The 10,939-nt window shown below is 36.2% G+C and overlaps 1 protein-coding gene across 2 annotated transcripts in view; it reads right to left on the reverse strand.

The window, feature by feature from the left end:
- The window catches only part of LOC107764229 (small ribosomal subunit protein uS2), a 160,230-nt gene extending 159,606 nt beyond the window's left edge, over nucleotides 1-624 (reverse strand). For both annotated transcript variants that reach the window (XR_012705275.1, XM_075244594.1), the window contains exon 1: nucleotides 393-624. Coding sequence is in view for 1 of the 2 variants with exons in the window: in XM_075244594.1 (XP_075100695.1) it covers nucleotides 393-525 (133 nt within the window). In the remaining variant the exon portion in view is untranslated. The remainder of the gene's footprint in view (nucleotides 1-392) is intronic.
- Between the last annotated feature and the right edge of the window lie 10,315 nt (nucleotides 625-10,939).

The raw sequence follows: 10,939 nt of genomic DNA on the forward strand, positions 1-10,939 counted from the left end.
TGGCTAATAATAAAGTGGGTGGAGAACCATGAGGTCTCGGGTTCAAATCCGAGCATAGACAATAAACGCAAGGTGATTTCTTCTCATCTGCTAAGCTTTGGGGGATAGAGTTGTCTCGTACATGTGCTGGTAGGAGATAAGTGTGTGTAAACTGGCCCGGATACCAGTCATCAAAAAAATATCCACTATATATATTTGACTAACGAATTAAATTACGGCTTATATTTGATTGATTGAAATCTAACAGTTCGATAAAAGTGCATCACTATAAGCATTTGCAAATGTGTGCATAAACTCGTGCTATTTACTGCTAATATATAATGTTTCATCATCATGAAATGAGCATATATTGAAAGAAATGAGACAAGTAGTAACATTATAAGAATATATACCGTCGTTGCGGCGCTTGAAGACGTAACGTTCCATTTGGAAGTCACAATTCTTAGTGCCGAGGTGGACTTCGGCAGCCAACATCATCTGTATGTCGGCTTCTTTTGTCGACAGTGTCCTTCCTTCCGCCGCCATAGTTGTGCTCTGTTTCTTCCCCTTCACCTAGTCTGCTGCTACTAGGGTTTTTGGCTTTGCGGCAGATCGAGACTAACACCAACTCTTCTGTAAACCTTTTTGTATCGAAGAACTGACTATAAAAGGTTACTCGTATTGGGCTGGACCATTGTGGATTTTTGGGCTGGTCCATGTCGCTATTTTGAGGGTGATTTGCACAAGGGAAAATTACCTCACACATCAAACATATATATTGTATTTACCATTCGTAACTATACTTTTAGAAAATTTACCATTCGTAATTATATTTGAATTTAATAGTAAATCCATGTAATAAGAGATTAATTATTTTGAACTGTAACTTGTAGCTTAGTTAGTTAGACTTGCTTAGTTGGCGGAAGTCTTGAGTTCAACTCTCAACAAGAGCATTTTATTTTTCTATATTTCTGTATTTTGGATTGGTTGTATTCGTTGTGCGAACGAATACAGTTGATGCAAGTTATATCCTTTGTATACACCCATGTATTTCGCCTTGGTTACAGTTGATACATGTTGTATTCATTGCACAAATGTATATAATTGCTCGAACGACTACAGTTGATACATGTAGTATTCATTGCGCATTTGAATAGAAGTGACATAAGTTAAACTGATAGCAATTGAACAATAGCTAAGAATAGTAATTAGGCAAATTATAGTTACTAGGCTCTAAACGATAGTGCTTTATGAAAATTCATCTTTGCATAATAGGATCTCGAGGATCATTCCGTAAAAATGGTGTGGGCTGGCCAGTTTTTCGACCGCGATTAATATTTAATTACCATCTGAAATATAATTACAGAATAATTAAATGATTATTTTACTATTTACTCTTTATCTCATTCATCATACCCAAAACAATATTTACGAAATAGTGGTAGATTTTCAACTCTTTAAATTTTTAAAACTTAAATGTAAATAAGCCATGTTATCCATGCTCAACCATTTCTATTTGAGATTCAGACAACAACTTAATGCTAATCGTTTTTTTCAATTGGTATGGAGTTTCACTTTTATAAATTCTAACTCCGTGATATTATTTTGGAGTTCTGAATTGCAAAATTAAATTCAAGGATGGTGTGATGGAGTTAAAGCTTTTATGTATGAAATACCAGTACAGTGCGCTAAGGTTCAAACTTATATGAGAACCCCAGCTTACAATGAAAGAGTGAAGCATTCTGGACGAGGTCTTGCTTGGCATGAAGCTCCAATTGAAATCTTTTGATGAAGCCTTGTTAGATTTGATGCACTACTTAGGCACTTGTATAAAGACCTGGCTCTTGCCATGTTCTCTCTCTAAACAATTGAATTAGTAAAGTACGAATTTAAATAACATAGGAGGTTTTTACATGAAAAATCTCATTACTTAAGGGAGTAAAAATATCTACCCAACTCTGGGATTTCTCTCAACAAAACTTCACTACAAACTCTTATAATCTAAGAGACTAAATCTTAGTCACTTGACCGCCTACAATCATTTTGATTGTAGCAAAACGCTCAAGCTAACTCTAGTCTAAGACTTGAATTCTCTTACAAAGAAAAACCTCTCAAAAGTGCTTCTTAACTAAGGAAATAAGGTTATAATTTCAAAACACCTATTACAAGTTTTTGACAAACTAAAGAACTAGAGGAATCTCAAGGCTTGGTTCTTCAGTTTGATCTCTCTCTTGCTCTCACGATTTACTTCTTGCTTTTTATTCTTTTAACGTAAGTGCTCTCTCTTGTAAGAAGACAATTTCAAAGTATATATAAACACACGTTAACAGTAAGAGTTAGAAATAAATAAGGAAACTATAAAGGATCTCCTAACCCTAGAAAATAACCAAAGTATAAGGAAATTATATTTCTTCCTTAAATGAACTCCAAATTTAGCTCTACTTCCTTACAAACTTGGTCTCCAAATTAACAATAAAGATCCTCCGGGATTCTCTATTGATTGGGTGGCTACTAGGTCATCAAACCCAAAATAATATAATATTTCGTGCAAAAGTGAATCCTACTCCCGCTAGAATTAAGTATGAGCACTTTACAAGAACCAACCGAAGAATCAGGTCCTTCAGCCTGTTTCTAAGCGACATAATTGTTAATCATCAAAATTCTAATTTCTAACAATTTCTCACCTTTTTATGATGACAAACAAATGTACAAGGAAGCCCCATATAATGCATGCATGTAACACAAAATAATACATACACATGCATCCTACACAGAATAACATATACACAATACTTAAGAACATATTATATGAAAAGAAGCTTAAATAGGTTCTTTTTTATCACTTTTGTGTATATTTTAATTTTTTCCCCTATTGGCATCATTGAAAAAATTAATATCATATAGTATGCCAAACATGTAACAAGAGAGTAATCTCAATCCTATGCCCACTAGGGCTACACATCAAACAATCAGATTAAACGCTCTCAAGAATATCAATCGAAGGATGTTAGCCAACAAAAACGGTAAAATCAAAGCAAATAAGAATTATATTTAAAAGACCAGATGCAATATTCAAGCAGGCACTACAACACCATAATAGAACTAAAAAACATGATTGTTCCATAAAATACTACCTGATCAAAAGGAGAATTTGACAAATTCCATAAGGAACAATGTAAAAGATCATATTCAAGGATTTTGGAAATTTTTGAAGTTTTTTTTTCTTTATCAACTGAAGTAACAATTCTCCCTTTCACCATTTTGTGTCTAGTGAACTACAATACCTTATCAACTTTCTTCTTTTCAGTCTTTTTTTCATTTGTTCTTGCTAGAATCAATAACTAATTTTTTTGTTGCATGCACTCTTCTTTTCCTTCTTCTTAACAACATTAAGCTTAATACTTTTCCTTTTTATTTCAACTTCTGGTTCCCCCTTAATATGTGCATCCTCTTCTCTTTCTGAATCATTTTTTTAATTTTCTTCTAGGCTTCAAGGGCAAGAAAACTTTTCTTTGCTAACCTTTTTGTCACTATTTTTTTTTTTGAATATTGAGGGTTTGGATGATTTAGATTTTTTTAAAAGAGTTTGAGACAATTTGGGAATGAGTTCTTCTCATCTCAAGTGTTGTGATTGACAACCTTTAAGACACGTGAGAGGTTGGGAGTTCAAAAGTTTAAAATTTTAGGGTAAAGGACACATTGTTTAGATGAAACTTAGGCTTATCAACGTGGCTCTTGCAAACAGAATATGAATTTAGTTTAGACTTTAGAGTGAGTGAGTGTGTACCTAAACACTAATGAACCAGGTTCCTTTGCTTGTTCCTTCCCAGTCTGCAATGACACTTTGTTTTGATAATAAGAGTAGCATTATTAGACCATTGTGAGAACTGTTATACCTTGGTCTGAGTGCATATGTTTTACAGTATAAGACAAGGAAAGATATTTAAGCGATTTTAGCATACATTAAATGCATATCATACTAGCCAATCATTGAGGAAAAACTCAAGCAAGCACACATCTGATTTTACTCGAACCCAGTTCCAGCATATTCTTTTCCAAATGAACCTTGTCCAGTGCTTTGGTGAATATGTCAATAATTTATTGCCATGATTAATTTAGACCATGCCTAATGCTCATAGTCTATAGGATGAGAGGGTGACTTACCAATCTTACCTTGTAGGCATCTAAATTTTATTGAATTTAAATCCATAAAATTATTTTGATTATATTTAAGATATATTAATCCAAATAAATATTATGGGCTAATATAATTGGATTAGTTATATATGTCTAATATGTGTGGATTTAATACATAAGTCTAAATCTATTGGGGTAGCCCATTTAATTAGGGCTACGAATGATGAGCCGACTTGGTTGAGCCCAAAAGGCTATCTTATCCTAGAGGCCCAGTTTGGTACCACGTGCAAATGACATGACATGCCAAGTCAAACGGAAGAGCCAATAAGATCATGCCACGTGTTAAAATTTATAGCATGCCAAACCAAATTAAAAGACCTATGAAATGATGCCACATGTATAAGTGACATGTTCTGACCAATCAAATATGGTCTTGTCACTGCTTCAATCTGATTGGTCAGTGATTCAAGTCAAGCAATCAAATCAATGGAAAGATTTTATCTTTATTACAACTTTTCTCTCCCACAACTATAAATAAGAGTCTTCATTACTCAGAAAAGAGACCAAAAATCATAATGAGAAGCAAGAGAGAGCTTGTGGATCAAACGCCACAAATTTCTCTATAAGCTTCAAGTTTCAAGCAATCAAATTCAAGTTCAAGAACGAAATCAAATATAAGGCATTCAAGATCAAGATTACTTGTTCTTAACATAATTAGAGTTCATGGCGATAATCAAGGCATTCGTGGCGATAGATTGAATTCAAATTCAGGATCAAGCTCAAAGACCTCTAAATTTATTTTATTTACAGTTAGAAAGAAGAATTAGAGGATTCATAGAGATTGTACACTCATATTATTTGAAATAATATACTACGATTGTTGTAATATTTTTCGGTCCCGATATTATTTTTTGGATGCAAATTTATTATCTACAAATTCTAGCTAGTCTAATGGAACAACCTATACCTCTCATCTCAACTCTTCAATCATCAAAATTCAAGAACACCAAAATGGCTTAAAAATCAACTCCAAATCAACTTCCACTAAGGCTGCTAATTACAAGTTCTATGCCAATATGAAAAGCATCTTCGATGTTACCTTTAGAAGCTTTGGACCAGTTACAAGGAGCATAGCAAGCTCTTTAGGGAAAAAAGCACTCTAAGTATCGTTCATATTAACCCTTATTTTTTGGATCTTTATCCTCAAAAGGAGCAAGATCCTCTACGAACGCACCTGAAGGAGGAAGCAATGTTGCTGAAATAATTAAGAAAACTCTAGCTCTGCTTAACCTCTCTGGATCCAAGAACTCTGCTGTGAAGGAAGATTATTATATTTCAAGTGATGGATACTCCCATCTTTCATCGCATAGGGTGATCCAATCGAGGATCAATCTATGTGTCAATCCATGATACTCTCCATCGACCACAATAGTCATGCAAGCAATGGTGACGAACGCTTCATATGTGGAGAAGCAGTTGGAAAACTTGACATAAGTAAATGCTTGCTTGACCAAGTGCATGCAAAATCAAGATGTTAGATTAACAAGTTAACGGATAGGGTGGGAATCTTGTGTCACGCCCCAAAATCGAGGAGCGCGATCGGTGCTCAACCGAGTGAACCCGACTGAGCAAGCCTGTTATATTTCATTCTACCCAGATTCATTCGTGAATAAAGAGGAGATGTACTCCGTTAATCAAATACTGAAGAGATTTCATTAACCGCTTCCATTTCATTCCTATTAACAACATCATTCAATATTTCCAAAATAGTACGAGTTTATAGATTTAATGAAAACATGTTTCCAAACACCAACAGTTCTAATCCAATTCCCAACATCAAATACCACCCACAACCTGTCTACGGAGCCTCTAAGTACAACTGAAGAGTAATATGGGAATTTCGGCAACAAGACCCCGACTATACCTCAACCACAAAGTACATGAGAAACAAAAGATACATGACCCCGAAATGAAGTGGGGCTCACCAAATCGGCTGAAAGGAGTGTACTGCTATCACCGATCAATGCCACCTGCTGTAGAACCACCTGCATCCATTAAAGATGCAGCGCCCCCGGCAAAAGGGATGTTAGTACTGTTGAATAGCACTAGTATGTATAGCTAGAAATCCTCTTTCAAAATAGAATGCCCATATGATCTATACGTGGAACACATAATATAATGTAATTGAAATAACCTGTACAAACAAGGACAACAAAAAGGGGCACCTATTGTCTGCATTAATAATGTGTCTCATTAGACCGTTCTTAGTGTTCACATGTTATATTATACACTTATGCGTTTCATAGACCGTCCACAATGTTTATTCATACCGTACACCTATACCTCTTATACACAATGCACCTATGCATTTCATAGACCGTCCACAGGATTTTATATCATAATGGATTTCATAACACAATGTACTTATGCGTTTCATAGACCGTCCACATGATTTCATAACATAATGTACCTATGCGTTCATAGACCGTCCACAGGATTTCATAACACAATGTACCTATGCGTTTCATAGACCGTCCATAAGATTTCATAACACAATGTACCTATGCGCTTCATAGACCGTCCATAGGATTTCATAACACGATATACCTATGCGTTTCAAAGACCGTCCATAGGGTTTCATAACACATTGGAAACAAAAGTACAAATACGTACATCTCATAACCTTTCACATCACATATCACCTAATCCGTACTTTCAACCACTTACAACATTATTATTTCATTGGCTCTCTTTGCCATACATATGATTCTTTATTCATGGCGCAATGGCCGTATTTTATATTCTACACTTTCATTTCTTCCCTTTCATAGATCATCATCATAATTATCAACAAGTAGAATATTCCGAAAATCACAACTTTAAGTTCATTAGTAATAAAGGCTTTAAACATAATCGATTTCTTTCCAATAAATGGAGTAAAATGATTGGCAATCGAAGCACAAATTAAAATCATACACAATTTTCACTCGCGAATATGTAAGAATGTAAAGCATATTGAAAATTACTTACAAAGCATAGCATTAGCTAAAACAGCCACATATGGGCATCACTTGAGTTCATATACTTTTAGCCGATTATATTGTCGAAGTCAATTTTGGAATAGTTGAGTCAAATCTCATTTCATAATCTTTCTCACATTATTTCATTACATCGGCACCATTGGCCACAAGTATACCTTTTACTATTGGCACGTTGGCCACACTTTATATCCCCAATTCACTGATTTCACTTCCAACCATCTTTATAGGTTATCAACAATAAGACATTCCCAATCAAGACTTTAGGTACATATATGAGCAATTAAGAGTCTTAAGAATATTGAGATATTCTCACACAATTTGGCATACTAGCTTTCATTTGAAATACGATTCAAAGCCACAACATTTTAATACGCAACCCATACTTTGAAACTCACGGTAACATCATGGAATTCAATTCCAAGAGAGAAAGTTTAGCCAACATACCTCAATTGAGCTTTCCTTAAATTACTATAACGTTCCGGAAATTCTAGCAATCCCAATCTATTTTGAGACATAACAAAATTGAACCATAATTAGGAAGATATTCATGGTCTCATCTCATTTAAGCATTTTATCAAACACTAGGTATGCAAATTTAACCACAAGGTTCTTCTACAAGATTTCCTTCACTCCACAACCCAATCCTTACTTATTTAAGTTCAACAATCTTTCCACAATTATTATTGGTACATGCATGTATAAATAATACTCTCATACCCATGAATCATACTCCTAATCAACCATCTTCTACCCAAATTCGAAATTAAAAACTAGGGTATGGAACCTTACCTCTTAGATGAAGAACTTGTGGGTTTTCCTTGTTAATCTTCCAAGATTTGAGCAAGACTTGCTCTCTCTCTCTCTCTCTCTCTCTCTCTCTCTCTCTCTCTCTCTCTCTCTCTCTCTCTCTCTCTCTCTCTCTCTCTCTCTCTCTAAAACACTCTCCCTTCTCTCTAAAACATCAGAATATTTGCTCAAAAATAACCCTTTGCATGTATTTAACGAAGTAGGGTCGGGTTTTAAAAACCCAAAAATGAAGCTCCGGAACAGGTTCTGCGGTCGCATATGCGACCGCATAATGGTTATGCGGACCGCATATCGGTCGCATAATTGGTGTCTAAAATGACCAAAAATCTGCGTGAGTCTGCGGTCACTATGCGGTCCGCATAACAGTTATGCGGTCGCATAGTACACCGCATAATAGTTATGCGGTCGCATAGTCGACCGCATAATTGCTTCCAACTGGCCCAATTAACTGCCTCACTCTGTGGCCATTATGCGATACGCAGAGTGATTCTGCGGTTGCATAATGGACCGCAGAAATGCACTTTTTTGCCAAAAATTTTCCTTTACTTTCCCGTGTATTGTTCAACCCAAAAGGTCTGAGCCATAATCCTCAAATACGTAAGCCTAGTCCGGCACCATGAAACATTATTTTCTTTGCAAATTTTACCGGACTTTACACTTAAGTTTTTCAAAATTTTCCGGGGTGTTACATCTTGATGGAACAAGAATCCAGCCATGCACATGGCAAGCACCCAGAAGTTTGAGAGAGTGATCCTCCCTAAGACAATTAACATCTGCTAAGGCTATCCCTGTCCCATTTGAAGGAATGATTCTAATTGATCAACTAAAGAAGTTCATTGAAGGGACTATAAAAATAAGTATGAAGTTGTTTCCAAGTCATCCCTTATATACGCAAGCCATACACTACAACGATCGATATGTTGAAGATGCTTACTGGCTATCAACCTCCAAAATTTCAACAGTTTTAGGGCAACGACAATCAAAGCGACATATGGCGCACTTCATTGAGACATGCAACTGTTGGGGCTTATAGCGATTACCTTGTCAAGTAGTTTTTCCGCTCACCGAAAGGAAATGATTTTGATTAGTATACATATCTCGAGGCTGGATCTATTGATAGTTGGGATCAACTAGAGCAAGAGCTCCTCAACCGCCTTTATAACACAAGACACACTATGAGCAATGGTGGAACTTACAAATACTCGTCAACGGAAGGATGAACCAGTCATCGACTTTATCAATCGATGGAGGAATCCAAGCCTCAACTGTAAAGATAGTCTTAGCTAATGTTCTGGCATAGATATATGCATTCAAGGCATGCATTGGGGACTTCGTTACATTTTTCAAGGCATCAAGCCTAGGACATTCGAAGAACTTACCACTCGTACCCACGAAATGAAATTAAGCATGTCCTTTGCTGGAAATGAAAGGTTACTTGCCTACGAGCCTCGCAAAAGGAATGACAAGCAAGATGTCAAAATATGGAGCAAGTTCGTGTCCAAGTCTAAAAGCAAAGAAGCTACAAATGTCAACACATCACTTGTCAAGTTCACGACAAAGGTAAGCAAGAAGTAGAGTATAAAATCAACTTCTTTTCAAGATAAGCCAAGTGGAAAGTTGACCCTAAAAAATGTAAGAAAAAGAATACCCGTTGTTGGATTCTGATCAGCCCGCAATTTTCGAAAAACTCCTCGAGCTAAAGCTCATTGAACTTCCGGAGATGAAGCGGCCAAATAAAGCTGGAAAAACTAATGATCCAAATTACTGCAAATATAATTGACTTGTGAGTCACCCTCTTAACAAGTGCTTTGTCTTCAAGAAAAAAGTCATGGACTTGGCTCATGAAAATAAAATCGTGCTTGAAGATAAGAAGGCAAGTGCAAATCAAGTTTCTATCACCTTTGGCTCATTCGATCTAGATGAATTATGCAAATTTAAGGAAAGCAAAGATGAAAAATTACTGGAGAACAACAAAGCCAAAGTCTATCAACCTGATGAGGAAGGTTGGACCTTGGTGACTTATCGTAGACGCCACAAGAGAGGTCTATGAAAAGAATCAATCAAACAAACAACAAGAAAAATGACGGTAAAAAGATCGAGGAAACAACATTCAATTAAGCATCTGAAGAAAGCAAAATTCAAGGTGCACCACCCTCAAAAGCCACGACACCCAGTGACCTTGGAGGAGTTCTTACCAAGTTGGTTCCCCACGAAGATTTCCCACAACGATATTGAGGCCTTTTGTTGCAATGCTGATAAAAGGCACTATCTTTGGAAAAGCCTATTAAGTCTATTCCTCAAGAAGTTAATGCTTGCGAGGAAAAGGTCACATTCACCAATGATGATCTTCTACTAGTTGACACTTCTCATAATCGCCCATTATACATGGTTGGCTATATGTGCGGTGAGAGGGTAAATCAAATTTTGCTTGATGGAGGATCCTCGCTGAACATCTTGCCAATTCACACTGTGAAGGAACTTGGCATTCCTATGGATGAACTCTTATAAATCCACTTAACAATTCAAGGATTCAACCATATGGGTGCCAAGAGCTGTAGGCGCAATCATATTAGGGATCACTATTGGATATATGCAATCAAGTGCATGGTTGCATAAGATCTGTAATGACCCGATCGATTGTTTTGAGTGATGTAGTCCCGTTCCCCCATTTACTGCTTATTCTATGCAAAATTATTGTTATGTTACTTGCCGGGATAGTTGGTTTGGTTCCGGAGATGTTTCAGAATGAAATGGGACACTTAGTCCCAAGATTGGAAGCTTAAGTTGAAAGAGTTGGCCGGATGTTGACTTATGGGTAAACGACTCCGGAATAAAGTTTTGATGGTTCCGATAGCTCCACATGGTAATTTTGGACTTAGGAGTGTGTCCGATATTGATTAGGAGGTCCGTAGGTGATTTTGGCTTGAAATGGCAAAAGTTGGAAAATTAGATGTTTGGAGAGTTGAGAAATTTAA

Source organism: Nicotiana tabacum, chromosome 22, assembly GCF_000715075.1.
Source record: "Nicotiana tabacum cultivar K326 chromosome 22, ASM71507v2, whole genome shotgun sequence".
NCBI classification, from domain to species: domain Eukaryota; kingdom Viridiplantae; phylum Streptophyta; class Magnoliopsida; order Solanales; family Solanaceae; genus Nicotiana; species Nicotiana tabacum.